The 18,014-nt window shown below is 42.2% G+C and overlaps 1 protein-coding gene across 2 annotated transcripts; it reads right to left on the bottom strand.

The window, feature by feature from the left end:
• Positions 1–345: 345 nt before the first annotated feature.
• LOC124046018 (zinc finger protein 217-like) lies at positions 346–7,819 on the bottom strand. 2 transcript variants are annotated; one of them, XM_046365940.1, is made up of 6 exons: positions 7,698–7,819; positions 4,878–6,300; positions 4,578–4,703; positions 2,913–4,367; positions 2,621–2,732; positions 346–2,518 (listed from the first exon to the last, which is right to left on the bottom strand). In XM_046365940.1, exons 2-5 carry the CDS (start codon positions 6,175–6,177, stop codon positions 2,632–2,634), a joined length of 2,982 nt encoding a protein of 993 aa, XP_046221896.1. In that variant the 5' UTR covers positions 6,178–6,300; positions 7,698–7,819; the 3' UTR covers positions 346–2,518; positions 2,621–2,631. The 2 variants fall into 2 exon arrangements, with proteins under 2 accessions (XP_046221896.1, XP_046221895.1); XM_046365939.1 differs by having other exon boundaries at positions 7,564–7,789.
• Between the last annotated feature and the right edge of the window lie 10,195 nt (positions 7,820–18,014).

Below are 18,014 nucleotides of genomic sequence, written 5' to 3'. Positions count from 1 at the left end.
ATCAATTGAATTTACCACAGGTGGGCTCCAATCAAGGATGATCAATGGAAACAGGATGCACCTGAGCTCAATTGAGTCTTATAGCAAAGGGTCTGACTACTTATGTAAATAAGGTGTTTATTTAATAGAATTGTGTGTAGATTTGAGGAAAAACATTTAGTCAATTTTGGAATAAGACTAACAAAATGTGGAAAAAGTCAAGGGGTCTGAATTCTTTCCGAATGCACTGTTCCTCAATCTGAAGGATACAACCCATTGACTATAAGCAATGTATTACCATAGAAATACAGTGCAAATTTACACAGATATGGACAGTTTAAGTTTAGTGATGGCCAAAAACAGGTGTCTTGCTTGTCCCTTTTATTACAAAATGCCAACCTGCATCAACACAAAATACTTAGGAAATGCTCATTGTCAACAATATAAACCTGACAGAGACAAACCAAAGACGTGCAGCTAAGCATTCCTGCTCCACCAGAATGTATCACCACAGCACAGAACCTCTACCTGCCTCCGTTGCTGGACTCTTTGTATACACTGCCCTCTGGTGTTTACCTACAGTTAAGACATTTTCCAGACATTGAATGAACCAAAGTACAGGCTTGTGGACTAAGATGTAACTGAAAATATAGCAATTTCTCAATACTTTACACAAATTTCTTAATTGTGCAAAGATGAAACAAAAGCACTATTCTCATTACAGAAATTGTTATACATTTTCAAAAATGTCAAAATGATTTGCACATAAATTGCAGTGACATTTTACCAGAATGTTTCATTTCTGCTAAGACTGAAGGTCTGAGTGAATTGGTCCCTCCACTCTCATTTACAACAACTGCCACAATAGCACTTGATATAAGTCAAAAGACCATGAAAACAAATGGAGATCACAACATTGAAAAAAAAAAACTGAAAAAAAAAAAAAACCAAAGCTTGTATGACATGGCCACAATTTATTAGGCTTACGTAAGCCAAAACGGGGAAATCATAAAGTACAGTATAGGCAGACATAGCATTGTTGCATTAGTCATTTCAACCAAACAGGTCAAATCCAGAATCTGTCACAAGAACTACTGAATACATGAACCAAACTTAATGTTAATAACTTAACCCCATGCGAATAATGACAGCAGGACAGGGGGAAATCAGTACATTTTGGCTCCTCATCTATTGCCAGTGATCAGACATGACAACTATTTTAGATTGACAAGTTGTTTCAAAGGTTATATAACACAGGAAGGTGATAGGCCTATAGTAACACTTGAAAAGCCACCTGTGGACTTTTTCCAGAGTGAAAAAAATAACACGACTCGCTATGCCCCACGTCATTAACTATTATATTGTAATTGTCATATAAATCTTAAACAGTATATTTAACATTTTACATGTAAAAACCAAAACAACTGTAACAGAAATAAATAAAACGCCCCCCCAAAAAATGATAACAGCAAAAATATGAAACAGAAGTCTGATGTATCCACATTGCTTGAAATTAATCGCAGAGCTTCCTAGATAATGTGCATTACATTAGTAATAGTTAATGCAAAAAAAATGAAATTGAGTTGTATCAGAGCCCAAAATCGAGGTCTGAAACCTGAGACTGTTTTTTTTCCTTCTTCACAGTGTACAATGTTTTAAGCTATTCCTTCAGTGAGCCTTCCGCTAGGCTCTTCCTGACTTACATACAGTACCAACAAATAGTAGACCAGAGGTTCAGAGAAACCAGTGACAAAGCAGGCAGCCAAGTTAACAAAAACCCGTTGCAAAAGACCCAGTAACAATCTAAATCCTGCATAACATGAGCATACTTTTTTTTTCTACACAAAAAAGTAGAATCCCTCAAGAATTCTGTTGATATTTGGTCCATGTTTTAGAAGAGTTGGTTTTGAGGAATCTATAGAAGGAAAAGAACGAGCAGGCTTCTTATGTACATTTCACAGAATATCTGGTAACAGGCTTCAGGCCCTGGTCATAATGTCCATCCAGCGAAACTACTACCGAGTGGCACGTCAGACGTTCTACTCTTAACTCTCCCAAAAAATGCATTGGCTCAATATTAGACATGATAGCTACAGCAGCTTCATATCATCACAGAAACAACTGACGACGTGAGCGTCAACAGTCTCTAAACTGACTTTGAGGTAACATATGTCAACATACAGCTTGTTTTGTAAACAAAGATGTCAAGCTGTATGCCAGATAAAACCCTACATCAGTGCTTTGATAGATAGATAGCCCTTTGATTGCTGACATACAATCAGACAGAGCAGCATATTAACAAAAAAACAAAAGAACTGTAATTTTTCCTCTGAACACTTATAATAAATGTTTTGTCTAGTGCAACCATACCAATATGATATTCAAACAGTCGTTCTTCAATACATACAAACTGTAAACTCGGTCGGCATTGGATAGAGGTGTATCCACAGATCGCAGTTGGGCTGAGTTAAGCCTTCCCCACCAGGTAAGCTCTCAAAAGAAGATGGTGGCAGCAGGAAGTTCTCAGGGTACTTCAAACCTACGGAAGGCGATAAAATATATTCTATTCATCCGAACACAAAACTTAAGACGAGCATAGTTACTTACGCGGCCGGTGAAGTCAACCAAAATAATAGCCTACCATTAGAACAGCTAAGTACTTTTGTCAGGGGGTCCACTGTGTTCACTACTGATGGGTCTGGAATAGGCTCTCCTCTGTAGCATACTAGCTGGGTAGGGTGATGGCCTACCTCCTAGGAAGAGGAGAAGGACAATCTTAGGAGTAGCCCCAAAGTAATAGTTTGATATAAATCTTAAGTGACAATATGAACATAGCCATTCAACTCAAAGGAACCCTGTGACATTTTCAACTACACTAACATGGTATGAATGAATTTCACATGTATAGAACATATCAAGATTTTAGCTCATACCTCTTGGGTTGGTCAGCACTCCGTGACTGGGGTTAGCCACAGTGGGGTGGTAGAGGGAGGCCAGGTCACTGGGGCTGTAGGAGCGGAGGATGTTGATCATATTCCAGTCAGTCTCCATGCTGCTGCTGCTTGCAGAGGCTGGAGGATTGGACGCTTTGACCGGGGCATAGGCCTGAGGCCTGTTGTTAGAGAGAGAGGTTCCTTGTGATGAAAAGGAGTTTTTCACTTGGGGTCTCCCGGAGTTCAGCAGTCTGTTGTACTCGGTCCTAAAGCTAGACGTCTCTACAGTGTCCGTTTCCCTTCCGGGAAGCCCGGAGTACCTTGGTCTCTTGCTGGAGGGTTCACCACCAAAGTCCATCGGGGGCAGACTACCAAACCGGCTGGAGAGGCACAGCTTAGCAGTGTCGGAGGGCCATACCACGCCGTTCCAATTTCTGCCTGGGCCACTTCTTACACTCTGTCCGCTCGCCCCTTTGCTGTCCGATGGGCTCTGCCTTGGTCTGTCCACCACTACAGACCTGTTATCTTTTGTACCTTTGGTGTTGGATTGTTCAGCTGGTTCTGTAAACCTGGACTGGCCTTGACTGGTGCGATGCTCAATCATCATCCTGTACCGCCGAGTGTCCAGGGCTGTCTCCCTCTGTGGTGGTTCGCTGCTCTGGGACTGTTTGGGCCCATGAGGAGAGGCGGCAGGGTGGGTCTTCTCGGCAGATTTTCCAGGAGGCTGTGGAGTTGGGGATTTGGTCCGCCGAGGGTGTCTCCTGTCAATAGGAGGCAGCGGGAGGACATCTTTTCCCTCTAGGGCAGGGGGGCACCCAGTGTAACGCTTCTGTTTAAGACTTCTGCTCTTCTTAATCATTTCCAACTTCTCCTTGTGAACCAGCTTCTTGTGCATGAGCAGGACCTCTGGGTACAGAGTGCTAAAGGCACAGGACGAACAGACATTTGAAATCAATGCGTTCCTTGGTATTAGGGTGGCAGAGACGGAAAGTGACACTTTTAAGGACAAATTTAACGGAGCCTCAAAGCCCTTGTCTATCTCCTTTCCTTCCATCTTCGGGTTAATAAGTACAGGGAATTTTATGTGCGCATCATCAGTAGAAGAGGAGTAAGCAGCCGTAGTAATCAATTTCCCATACTCAGCATTCACTTGAGCAAGCGGGCCGTCAAGCTTGCCACCGATGTTATTAAATCTATCCTCTGGTTTTACATTGGCACAAGGTTTGGTTGCTAGTTTGACATTGGGAGTCTGCCATAGTTTGGACCTGTTGGGAACCCGTTTATCTTCCCGGTTTCTGGGGAATTCATTCAAAATGGGAGATGGCCCAGACACCACAGGCTTATTAGGGATGTCAGTGTATGGTTTGTCCTTGTGACGTCGATCCAAGTGATATCTCAGTGAGGTCTTCTGGGCTGCAGCATAGTCACAGTATATACATTTGTATGGCTTTTCACCTGAAAATACATTTAATAACATTAGCATATGTATGGACCAAACAGCAAATAGTCTTCAGATTGCTAAAATAAATTTCATTCAGCACACAAGCAAGCCAATCCAACTTAATGTTAACCTTAAAGCCAAATACAGGCTATACATCTCAACTTGCAATTGTGCAGCCTATTTCTTAGTCATAATCAGGCTTCCCAGTATTATATAAGGTTTACCTGTATGCGTCCTGAGGTGAATGTTGAGGTAATAGCTGGAACGGAAGGTCTTGCCACAATAACTACATTCTCTGGAGGACACAAGATGTTTCACCTTCATTCGATCAAAGCCATCTTCACTTTTATCTATGGAGGCAAAAACAGGAGATTAGTCATGTGAAGAAACCAAATAGCCTACTTACAAAAACTTGTGAAGCAAGTGCATTTGCATAGTCGACAAATGAACAGCAGAGGGAGCCATTGTAAACAAATGGCAATTTCAATAAATGAACCTTTGTGTAACATTAAGTTGATGCATACCTGAATAGAAAGCATATCCCGGTGCTCCCACCTCTAACCCGTCTTCAGACCCCTCCTCTCTGGGGGACCCTGCTCTGGAGAGCTTTCCATCAATGGAGGCGGTGGGGCTCTCCCCCTCACCCCTCTCCCTCTTGTGCACCCTGGAGTGGAGAACAAGCTGGTGGTACGTCCTGAACGCCCTCCCGCAGTCCTCGCAGCGGGTCGGCTTATCATTTCGACTTGACTTCTGATCAGGCTCCGGTGACGGAGTCTCGTCTGTAGTCTGTCTGGATTTCAGATCTCCATCGATGTTTTCCTTAACCCCCTTGTCGTCACCTCCTTGGCCTTCTGACCAGATGTGTGTCAGTTCCTTATCTGAGCCAGAGTCCTCGTTGTCAGAGCTGTTGTTTTGACTTAGGCCTACGTCTTTAGCCACACTTGGACCAACTGCTACCTTTCCCTTGGTGGCAAGTTGCCAGGCCTGGTAAGTGTTGAAAGGGTCTAGTTGGGCTATCCACTTGGAGGATCTCTCTGGTGTCGTACTACTTTTCTCAGATATGGGACAAAGGTTGAGACCCCGTAAAAAACCTTCTTGAATGAGGGAATCTTCCAGTCTATCATTTTCTCTGTCTTCATCAGCCTCTGATTCTTTACGATGTACTTTACTGTGTTCCACCAAACTGTCTTTATCAGGGAAAAAGAATCCACAGGTAAAGCACATTTTGTAAGGCGTGATTACAGGCTCTGCGACTTGGTCTTGGATGACTTCATTGATAATAATTGGACCGTCCAGGTTCTGCTGGGCCTTTGTCTTATGGAACCTGATATGGTTCCTGAGAAACCAGGGTTCCTTGAACCGCCGGCCACAAAGGTTACAGTGAAAAGTGAAACAGTCCTTGTGCGTCCGCATGTGGCTCTCCAGCTCGCTGGTGTCCTCTGTGGTCCGATCACACACAACACAGCTAAACACCTCCACCTCCTTTACAGATGGCAAGCTGGGTTTGGACCTGGCCCTTTCACCTGGGATCAAGTACTCTGCCTCCACACACAAAACGGCAGGTTCAAACAACGTTGTGGGGTGCTGGGTCAGGACGTGTGGGCCCAGGTCATCTTGGTGTGTGAAAGTCTGGTCACAAAACATGCAGTCCAGGGCTTCCAGCAGTCTTTCCTCAGGCTGAGGCTCAGCCTTGTCAACGATGTTACAGTGAGGGGTCATGCTGGAGCCAGCCCCTGGCGTGCTAGCACCACTACTAATGTTTAGACTGTCTTGTCCAAGTCCATCTGGACTTTCCACATATGGCAACAACAGGTGAGTTGGCATTTCCTCCTCAAAAGTTGTGCAAATGATCTATATACTTGAGTATTTCCTTAGTCAAGGAGTTACTGGATGAAGTTGCTTAATATCATTGTGGAAGACCGGCGAAGTTAGGTCTTAAGTAGATTCCTGTAGAAAAACAGGGGAAAACTAGTTGATATCATCATGGCAAGGTGAATTGGCCTAAGAATGCTAAAAGGCACCAAGATGACTCAAATAAAACAGAAGTTGAGTTCTCATATTGAAACTAGATAACTATATACATTTCCTAGTATTATAAACTAGTGTGAAGAATGAATAATCTTGCTGCACATGGCTATTCGACAGTTTGCTATTACTGCAAAGATACTAAACATGCCTGGCAAAGCCTTGGCTTGGTTATATCATTTTAGCAGTTGGATAAAATGTGGAATAACTGGATAAACTAGTTCATACAAGATGAGATATTTATAATGACGACATTGCATAAAGAGTTTGATAGTGTCTAAAAAAAACCTGGTAAATTTATCTGTAATGTATTTATTTCAAAACGTTCCTATTTTGGTTTCCACTTCTGAGTAAATGTATTCTGACCTAGCAGAATATGTTCATTCTTTGTTCAACAAGCCAGTGTTGGCAATCAGTTAAAGTTGTACACAGTTTCATAAGGAAGTTACAAGTGTCATCCTCCATGATGAGAAAACACTCAACCTAAAAATATGAGGCTTCTCTCTATGAACCACCCCAGTTAGCCACCTATTTTTTTTTAAATAAATAAGTTATTTCTAGTCGTATTTAATCAAACAGGTCCCCAATTTGTTCTCGAGCGATTATTGTTAGCAACGTGATAAAACAAATGATGCACTGGTCGAGTTAATCCAACGGTTATGAATCTGTAATGCATGCCAAATGTAATGGCTAATAGGTGAAGTTTTATAGCTATAGCTATTTATGTCACACACAAAAAGATAAATCGTGCATATCATGGATTTTCTATTGGAGACACATTTGCTATTATTCAATAACACAGACAAAAGTTAACACTTTTGTAACTCGGTGTGCTAGCTATGCGGCTAAACTACATCCTGTTTACTAGCACTAGCTAGTTAAATTAACGTCTGCTAACCACCCAGATTATTTGAAGCATTGAGACAGCGGTTTCCTATCAAACATTGCAAAATTCAGCCAGTTGGATAAAATAGCTGGCTAACGTTACCTAGCTAAACACGCTAGTTCCTAATTTAGCAGGAGCAAAGTCATCGCTAACAATTTCTGGAATCAGACATAGCTAACAAAACAGTCATCCAAATTAACCATCATTTGAGTTAATCTTCAGAAATACTTAAAATAGCTAGCAATCGATACTGGTACACTGTTGTTTGTTTCAGATAAAACTGTAACATGAAAACTCACCAATATCTACCAATTCGGGCTTTCCAGGTAAACTTTCGATTAATCGAAAATAGTTATCCAGCTAATTGTGACATAAACCGCGTGTTATGTCCTCTCGCCAAACGATGTTCAAGAATAGTAGCTACTATAGTCACCTTGCTGCAAATGTTTTGTCGGTCATATTGTTCTTTTTCGACGCTTGCATCTTCACTGTGCAGCTGTTGAATTCTGAAGCGCGTTCTTAACGAATCCGGTAGCGCGTGCACGTCACAGCCCCCAAAAGCGAGACAGGGACAGTCACGTGATCGAAACTTTTGATTAAGTAAATTATTCTAATCGAAAGAATAAACGAAAGTTGAATATGCTATTTCGCAAGGTCTCCGCTGCCTTGTGGGACGCACAAATGGGACGCACAAAATGTATCTCTTATGAAAGCAAGGTTACAGAATGTCTGTAGATATATTAGGCCTGTCCTACAAAAGACGAGAACAAATGTAATCACTGCAATGGCGTTTGTGTCACGGGATGATTAGTCAGCTATTGATTTGGTCTGAGAGAGGATAGGCCTAGATAAGATAATTAATTGGCTAGTGTGACTCTATTCTGTATAAGACAGATGTATGGGCTAGTACACATTTGATTTTATCCTACATCATTTCCATTTGAGACCGCCTCAGTTAGTTAGCAACTATGCCTAAATAAATTAGCAATGTTTTAGCAACTCTTTGTGCTAAGCAAAAATTTCAACGCCATGTTGACTACCTTTTACACTCCACTTCCATTGCAACAGAACAGAGCACCATTTGGGGAGGGGGGGGGAGCTAAAACTCAGCTACGTGTGGGATTATGTACTATGCAGGAGCAGGTCATTGTGCTTTTCAAGCATTGAATGATAGCCCTTGTGACATTATTTTGAATGTTTGAATGTTTAGCTCAAAGGAATAAGTGGTTTATAATTAAGCAATAAGGCCAGAGTGGTAAATGGCCAAAATAGTAGTAAATGGCCAAAATACCACAGCTACAGGCTGTTCGTAGACATGATGCAATGTGGAGTGCCTGGATACAGCCCTTATCCGTGGTATATTGGCCATATACCACAGACCCCCGAGGTGCCTTATTGCTATTATAAACTGGTTACCAACATAAATATAACAGTAAACAAGTATTTCTTCATCATACTAGTGGTATATTGTCTGCTTTCAACCAATCAGCCAGCATCCAGGATCCAAACAAACCAGTTTATCATCCATAACATGCCACAGCCTACTACAGTACAACCAATAAATACACCTACGGGATCTACCGAATGGAAAATGAAATGAATATCCATTCAAGCTATAAAAAGTGGATGAATGTATTTACTCCAAGAGAGTGTAAAGTTGAGGACAATACTTTATTATTTCTTAGTACAGCTGATCACCTTTCCTCTTCTTTTCATCAGAGTACTTGCATGTCAAAGCAACAGCTTCTCCCCTCCCCCACACCAGCTCCTCTGACAGCTGGCAGTAAGCATAGATCTCACTGTGGTTCTACTCTCAATCATTATGCCATTGACTACTTCAAAAAAATCTATTCACAATTTGCTTTTTTTCCACATAAATGATGTACTAATCCTACTTTACCTCATGAATAGGTAAACTCGCCCTTTTGGATTTTGGCTCATGAAAGCCAGGAAACCTAACTAATAACAATCATATTGTCTTTGGATGTTGGATGTTAACCCCACCCCACCCAAACCCTCCTCCTTCTACTATCATAGATAAACAACATTTGAGTGATTAAGGTTGACTTGATGATTAATGAACAAAGATATTTAGACCTTTTACTTGCTTCCCTGGTTAGAAACACATATTAAATCAAATAATTATATATAATAAAACAATTGTATGAATTATAGGATCTCTATGTTTTACATTAGCATGATACTGTCCACAAAATAGACATTGAGATTAACATTTTCAATGAAGAAAGCATTCATCACACCCTCCTAAACCATTTGATTTTTTTTCTCCCTATTCTGAATGGTTTAAGGAATACATCACAGTGCAGTAGTCATTGGGAGAGAAACCCATCCCCAGCTGTCAAGGGTGATGAAGAACAGTGAACAAATCCACATCGACCGCTGTCAGCAGGCATTTGCCAAAACATCTCCAGCAACTGGCTGGAACATTGCCATGGATCTCCACCCAGCCTGCATGATGAACACAGAAAGAAGACAGAACACACGTTGGGTGATAGTGTGGAGAACAACCACAGCCAATTGGGACATGTCCAACTCCAGCTGTTGTCTACAGAGCCCGTTAAGTCCCCAGGATATGTACTCTGAGTGACACCATTTTGATGTCTCAAAAGTCCACCAGGCTTGTGTCAGAAACTTTCATTTAGGCTACGTAACACAGCTATGTCAGAATGAAAACCTATTGAGGAAAAAAAATCCACAGAGCAGTCATTTCATTCCACATGAATATTGTGTCTTAACAGCCAAATAGATTTTAGATTACGTTTTTCTTCTTTTTTTATCACTGTTTCATGTGATCATTGCTTTGTCTATCTGACCTATGCAAATGTCTTGATCTGAACATATGGCCAAGGAGGGTAATTCTATTCTATCCTTCACCAACAGGTTGCTTATTGTTGAATGAAGTGTCAATACTGTACCTTTTTTTAAAAACTTTAGTTGTATAAAACAACATTAGGGAGTTGCTTGCTCTTTTTTAGCCTTTTTTTTAATATCCTTGTTGAATCCTGAGTTCATGTCATACAAATAAGTCTAGAATGTTAATCAAAGGCACCACGTCACGTGACACACACTGTGTCCTCCCGCTCATTCCCATTGTTCCCTAGCCACAAAGGCTTTGTGAAAACCTAGCAATCTGGAAAGGCAGTGTTATGTCTGAGAATCATTTAACGGTCTCAACATGAAATAGCGTTTGGTCCTGGTGCAAAACTTGGCGCTTACGAGTTTTATTGTCCAATGATCCTAACAGAAAAGATATACCAAGCATAAAAAGTTGCTCTCTTTAGTCAATCATTTAGGGAACACAATAGAGCACACTGTCTGCCTCTGGCTTGAGTTGCAAAACATCCTATTGGCAAAATTAAAGAAATTATAAACATTGTTTTTATCTACAGACATTTAGAATAGAATAGACTAGGATAACCTCAATTTTCCATTTATTGTTATATTTCAAGTCATTGGTACAATTTTGGAGCTAATATCAGCCTCTATTTGACAAAATAAGAAAACAAAACTAATTGAATTGTAGACTTGGTGAGAAGGGTGTGTATAGAAAAACTTTTAGCATATTAGCAAATCAAAGAATGATTTTGTATTCAGTTCACAGCACTTATATGTGATGGAGGGATGGGTGCATGGGTGAGGTCCCGCTAACAGGCTATGCATGTAGAATTGTTTTTGTCTGCATGTGCCAGGAGCAGCTGACTGCATTGTTCCCTTCCAGGCTCAGGGATCAGCTTCCTTTATGATCATACCGATGCCGGATCTTAATTTGATCACCCTGTTGCAGGAGAACTTTACTGCAATGCGGGAAGTGTAAAACTTGTAGTGTATTTGAGGTTTAAAAAGGCTTCTGAAGTTTGTAAATTTCCCATGGGAAAATAGATCAACCCCTACAAAAAAACTCCATTAATTAAAATTCACATAATAATTCACATTTCTTGTTGTTGCAGGATTATAGTCCTTGTTTAGCAAATTGTCTCAAATGAAGATCCTACATCTGTAGTGTTGCTCCATCTGAAAGACACTGATAATACTGTAAATAATCCCTCTGCTTACCCAGACAGTCATGATCATTTCTCTATAGCTGTTTTCATCATACATTTTAAGCCTATCAGAAGGATAATTATATTTACAGCATAAGGTACGATAGTTGTAGTTTGATATTCTAAACTGGTCAAGATGAGTCATATTAGTTGTATTTTAGGGCTCCTGGGTGGCGCAGTGGTCTGAGGCACTGCATCTCAGTGCTTGAGGCATCACTACTGACCCTGGTTCAATTCCAGGCTGTATCACAACTGGCTGTGATTGGGAGTCCCATAGGCTGACGTGCAATTGGCCCAGCATCTTCCGGGTTAGGGTTTGGCTGTGGTAGGCTGTCATTGTAAATAAGGATTTATTCTTAACTGACTTGCCTAGTTAAATAAAGTTTGAATAAAAAATAGTATTCTGCTCGTTAGAGAATAGTTTTATTGTGTTGACTGCCCTCTTGTGGCAGAAATTTTAATGTATTAATGGATTGGCTGTTCGGAAATACAATGAATATTTCCTGGATTGCTGTAAACACCCAAACACATTATGAATGCTATGCATGTTATCTTCATGGAAATACAGACCTTGAATTGATCACTTTAGATCTTCAAAGACAGAAAAAATGCCATATGGTATATGTCAAAGAGGATGCATCCCATAGATTTACACTATTAAATATTGGGGAAATTATCACACATAAGGTCAACAGCAATCTAAACAATGTTGTTAGCCATGTCCTCCCAGTTCTCTCAAACCAGGAAGATCAGTGACTCAACTCAAAAGACTGTGACAATACCACACCCTCCAGTGCCATACTAGGGCTCCCGAGTGGCGCAGCGGTCTAAGACACTGCATCTCAGTGCTAGAGGCAACACTACAGACCCTGGTTTGATCCCGGGCTGTACCACAACCGGCCGTGATTGGGAGTCCCATAGGGTGATGCACAATTGGCCTAGCGTCATCTGGGTTTGGTTTGGGTAGGCAGTCATTGTAAAATAAGAATTTGTTCGTAACTGATTAACTAGTTAAGTAAACAATAAAATAAAAAAACTATATAGAGCAACTCTGTGCATCTAAGTCTGAAAACTATACATCCACATTATAATAAATAATATATGCCATTTAGCGCACTTATCCAAAGTGACTTACAGTCAGTCATATGTGTGTGCATGTACATACAGGCATGCAATGGCCTGCTGATATAAACTCTTGACAATACAGTATATTATCAATCGATATTGCTATTAACCTTCTATTAGGAGGCCTGGGAATAAGTTGTGTCTTCCTTGGTCCTTGTAATGTGATCCCCCATGCCTCCCTGTAGAAATGCTGCTGCAGAGCAGCGCTGCACAGCCATGACACACATTAGTGTTGACAGTAGGCCTCCCCAGTTCCCATAGGCCTCCCAGGCAGCCCACTGCTCCCTTGACTTGGCCCTCCTACCCCCCTTGGGTCTTCTGGGCTGTGTGCTGCATTCATTCACACACTCACACTTATTGTCCTGTGATGAACTGAAGCAGCATGTTCGTAGATCAACTCCTCTGAGGAATATTTACAGGAATGATTTTGCTTCAATCTTCCTATTCTACACTTTTTAATAGTTAGGTGTTTATCAACATCAGCCTTCCTGCTTACTGTAGAAGCACTTCAACAATGATTGAGTGTAAGAGCATTCTACCTGTACAGTATAGTGGAATAATGATTTACTACACTCTCTGACAAAAGGGCTCTTTGGCTATCCCCATAGGAGAACCATTTTTGGTTCCATGTAGAACTCTTTTTGGTTCCTGGTAGAACTCTTTCAGGTTCCATGTAGAAGCCTCTCTGGAAAGGGTTTTTACATTGAACTCAAAAGGGTTAAACCCACACAGATAGTGTGTTGAAGAAGGCGCAACAGCAACTCTTCAACCTCAGGAGGCTGAATAAATTTGTCTTGGCCTCTAAAACCCTTACAAACTTTTACATATGCACAATTGACAGCATCCTGTCGGGCTGTATCACTGACTGGTATGGCAACTGCACCGCCCGCACGCTCACCAGAGGGTGGTGCAGTCTGCCCAACGGATCACCGGGGGCAAACTACCTGCCCTCCAGGACACCTGCAGCACCATATGTCACAGGAAGGCCAAAAAGATCATCAAGGACAACAACCACCCAAGCCACTCCCTTTTCACCCCGCTATCATCCAGAAGGCGAGGTCAGTACAGATGCATTAACGCTGGGACCAAGAGAATGAAAAAATAGCTTCTAAGGCCATCAAACTGTTAAATAGCCATCACTAGCTGGCTTCTACCCGGTTACGGAACCCTATATACATAGACTTGGAATCATTGGCCACTTTAATAATGGAAACCTAGTCACTTTAATAATGTTTAAATAATGTTTACATATTGCTTTACCTTGCACCTTAGAGGCTGGGACAAGCTGAAAGCACGTATATCCTACCAATGGGACATTAGAAACTGTAATATCTTATGCTTCTCCGAGTCATGACTGAACGACGGCATTAAGAACATACAGCTGGCGGGTTATATACTCCATCGGCAGGACGGAACAGCAGCCTCTGGTAAGACACGGGGCGGGGGAACATGGATATATGTGAACAACAGCTGGTGCACAATATCTAAGGAAGTCTCAAGGTTTTGCTTGCCTGAGGTAGAGTATCTCATGACATGCTGTAGACCACACTATCTACCTAGAGAGTTTTCATCTGTATTTTCTGTAGCTGTCTACATACCACCACAGACCGATGCTGGCACTAAAACCACGCTCAAGAGCTTTATACTGCCGTAAGGCAGCACTCCTAGTGGCTGGGGACTTTAATGCAGGGACACTTAAATCAGTTTTACCTCATTTCTATCAGCATGTTAAATGTGCAACCAGAAGAAGAAACAATTCTAGACCACCTTTATGCCACACTCAGAGACGTGTTCAAAGCTCTCCCCCGCCCTCCATTTGGCAAATCTGACCATAATTCTACCCTCCTGATTCCTGCTTACATTCAAAAATGAAAGCAGGTAGCACTAGTGACTCGGTTTACAAAAAAGTTGTCAGATGATGCAGAGGCTGAACTACAGGACTGCTTTGCTAGCACAGACTGGAATATGTACCGGGATTCTTCCGATAGCATTGAGGAGTACACCACATCAGTCACTGGCTTTATCAATAAGTGCATCGAGGACGTCGTCCCCACAGTGACTGTACGTACATACCCCAACCAGATGCCATGGATTACAGGCAACATTCGCACTGAGCTAAAGGGTAAAGCTGCCACTTTCAAGGAGCGGGATTCTAACCCGGAAGTTTATAAGAAATCCTGTTATGCCCTCCGACATACGATCAATCAGGCAGTTTGCTGTTTGGGATTTTAAGCTGGGTTTCTGTATAGCACTTTGAGATATTAGCTGATGTAAGAAGGGCTTTATAAATATATTTGATTTGATGTGGTAGGGCTTGAAAACTATTACAGACTACAAAGGGAAGCACAGGTGACACGAGCCTACCAGACGAGCTAAATAACTTCGATGCTCGCTTCAAGGCAAGTAACACTGAAACATGCATGAGAGCACCAGCAGTTCTGGACAACTGTGTAATCACGCTCTCCGCAGCCAATGTGAGTAAGACTTTTAAACAGGTCAACTTTTAACAGGACGTGTACTCCGAGCATGCGCTGACCAACTGGCAAGTGTTCTCACTGACATTTTCAACCTCTCCCTGTCTGAGTCTGTCATACCAACATGTTTCAAGCAGATCACCATAGTTCCTGTGCCCAAGAACACTAAAGTAACCTGCCTAAATGACTATCGACCTGTAGCACTCACATCTGTAGCCATGAAATGCTTTGAAAGGCTGGTAATGGCTCATATTAACACAATTATCCCAGAAAACCTAGACCCACTCCAATTTGCATACCCTCACCAACAGATCCACAGATGATGCAATCTCTATTGCACTCCACTCTGCCCTTTCACACCTGGACAAAAGAACACCTATGTGAGAATGCTATTCATTGACTACAGCTCAGCGTTCAACACCATAGTACCCTCAAAGCACATCAGTAAGCTAAGGACCCTGGGACTAAACACCTCCCTCTGCAACTGGATCCTGGACTTCCTGACGGGCCGCCCCCCTGGTGGTAAGGGTAGGCAACAATACATCCACCACGCTGATCCTCAACACGTGGACCCGTCAGGGGTGGGTGCTCAGCCCCCTTATGCACTCATTGGTCACTCATGACTGAACAGCCAGGCATGACTCCAACACACATCATTAAGTTTGCTGATGACGCAACAGTGGTAGGCCTGATCACCGACAACGATGAGACAGCCTATAGAGGAGGTCAGAGACCTGACCGTGTGGTGCAAGGACAACAACCTCTCCCTCAATGTGATCAAGACAAGGAGATGATTGTGGACTACAGGAAAAGGAGGACTTCTACCCCCAAGACATAAGGCTCATGAACAGCTAATCAAATGGCTACCCAGACAATTTGCATTGCCCCCCAGAACAGTGCTGCTACTCTCTGTTATTATCCATGCATAGTCACTTCTACCTACATGTACATGTTACCTCAATTACCTCGACACCGGTGCCCCCACACATTGACATTGACTCTGTACCGGTACCCCCTGTATATCCCCATGTCTATCCCCATGTATATCCCCATGTATATCCCCATGTGTATCCCCATGTGTATCCCCATGTATATCCCCATGTATATCCCCATGTATATCCCAATGTATATCTCCATGTATATCTCCATGTATATCCCCATGTATATCCCCATGTGTATCCCCATGTGTATCCCCATGTGTATCCCCATGTATATCCCCATGTATATCCCCATGTATATCCCCATGTATATCCCCATGTATATCCCCATGTGTATCCCCATGTGTATCCCCATGTATATCCCCATGTATATCCCCATGTATATCCCCATGTGTATCCCCATGTATATCCCCATGTATATCCCCATGTATATCCCCATGTATATCCCCATGTATAGCCCCGCTATTGTTATTTACTCCTGTTCTTTCTTTATTTGTTATTCATATCTCTTAGTTTTTTATAGGTATTTTCTTAAAACTGCATTGTTGGTTAAGGGCTTGTAAGTAAGCATTTCACTGTAACCTGTTGTATTTGGCGCATGTGACAAATCAAATCTGATTTGATTTGCCTCCCTATATACATAGACTTGGCCACTTTAATAATGGAACACTAGTCACTTTAATAATGTTTAAAAATGGTTTACAAACTGCTTTACTCATCTCATATGTATATACTGTATTCCATTCTACTGTATTTTAGTCAATGCCACTTTCGACATTGCTCAATCTAATATTTATATATTTCTTATTTCCATTCTTTTACTTTTAGATTCGTGTGAATTGTTTTAGATACTACTGCCCTGTTAGTTACAATTGCACCGTTGGAGCTAGGAACACAAGCATTTCGCTACACCTGCAATAAAATCTGCTTCATATGTGTATGTGACCAATACAACTTGATTTGATTTGATCTGGAACCCCAAATGTTTGTTGAATGGTTCTCCTACGGGGACAGCGGAATACGCCTTTTAGGTTCTACATAACATCATGTTTTCAAAGAGTACACTAATAAATGAGTATGAGTGAGCAAAACTGTTCCATATCTGACATTATGCACATTCAAGAGTGTGTACAGTGTGCACTGCCGCAAAGGTGGAGTCACGGTAAGTTCCGATGCATCCGTTTGATGCATTATCAAAAATTTGCCCACTCCCACACAGCCGTCTGTGTCGTTTGAAGTCGTGAGTCGCCATCGATAAAAGACAGTACTGTGCAGCCGTCTTCATTGACCTCGCCAAGGCTTTCGACTCTGTCAATCACCATATTCTTATCGGCAGACTCAACAGCCTCGGTTTTTCGGATGACTGCCTTGCCTGGTTCACCAATTACTTTGCAGACAGAGTTCAGTGTGTCAAATCGGAGGGCATGCTGTCCGGTCCTCTGGCAGTCTCTATGGGGGTGCCACAGGGTTCAATTCTCGGGCCGACTCTTTTCTCTGTGTATATCAATGATGTTGCTCTTGCTGCGGGCGATTCCCTGATCCACCTCTATGCAGACGACATCATTCTATATACTTTCGGCCCATCATTGGACACTGTGCTATCTAACCTCCAAACGAGCTTCAATGCCATACAGCACTCCTTCCGTGGCCTCCAACTGCTCTTAAACGCGAGTAAAACCAAATGCATGCTTTTCAACCGATCGCTGCCTGCACCCGCATGTCCGACTAGCATCACCACCCTGGATGGTTCCGACCTTGAATATGTGGACATCTATAAGTACCTAGGTGTCTGGCTAGACTGCAAACTCTCCTTCCAGACCCACATCAAACATCTCCAATCGAAAATCAAATCAAGAGTCGGCTTTCTATTCCGCAACAAAGCCTCCTTCACTCACGCTGCCAAGCTTACCCTAGTAAAACTGACTATCCTACCGATCCTCAACTTCGGCGATGTCATCTACAAAATGGCTTCCAACACTCTACTCAGCAAACTGGATGCAGTCTATCACAGTATCATCCGTTTTGTCACTAAAGCACCTTATACCACCCACCACTGCGACTTGTATGCTCTAGTCGGCTGGCCCTCACTACATATTCGTCGCCAGACCCACTGGCTCCAGGTCATCTACAAGTCCATGCTAGGTAAAGCTCC

Source organism: Oncorhynchus gorbuscha, linkage group LG10 (assembly GCF_021184085.1).
Source record: "Oncorhynchus gorbuscha isolate QuinsamMale2020 ecotype Even-year linkage group LG10, OgorEven_v1.0, whole genome shotgun sequence".
Classification (NCBI taxonomy): domain Eukaryota; kingdom Metazoa; phylum Chordata; class Actinopteri; order Salmoniformes; family Salmonidae; genus Oncorhynchus; species Oncorhynchus gorbuscha.
The sequence above is the reverse complement of the archived record's forward strand: the minus strand, read 5'-3'. Positions and strand labels throughout refer to the sequence as shown.

Bases quoted from the DNA above. Each gene is read 5' to 3' on its own strand.
- LOC124046018 (XM_046365940.1), bottom strand. From the start codon at position 6,177: ATGCCAACTCACCTGTTGTTGCCATATGTGGAAAGTCCAGATGGACTT. The intron at 4,368-4,577 runs GTAAACCTTATA...ATGTATTTTCAG, and splicing joins TCACCTCAGGACGCATACAG to GTGAAAAGCCATACAAATGT. The intron at 2,733-2,912 runs GTATGAGCTAAA...TCCTCTTCCTAG, and splicing joins AGTGCTGACCAACCCAAGAG to GAGGTAGGCCATCACCCTAC.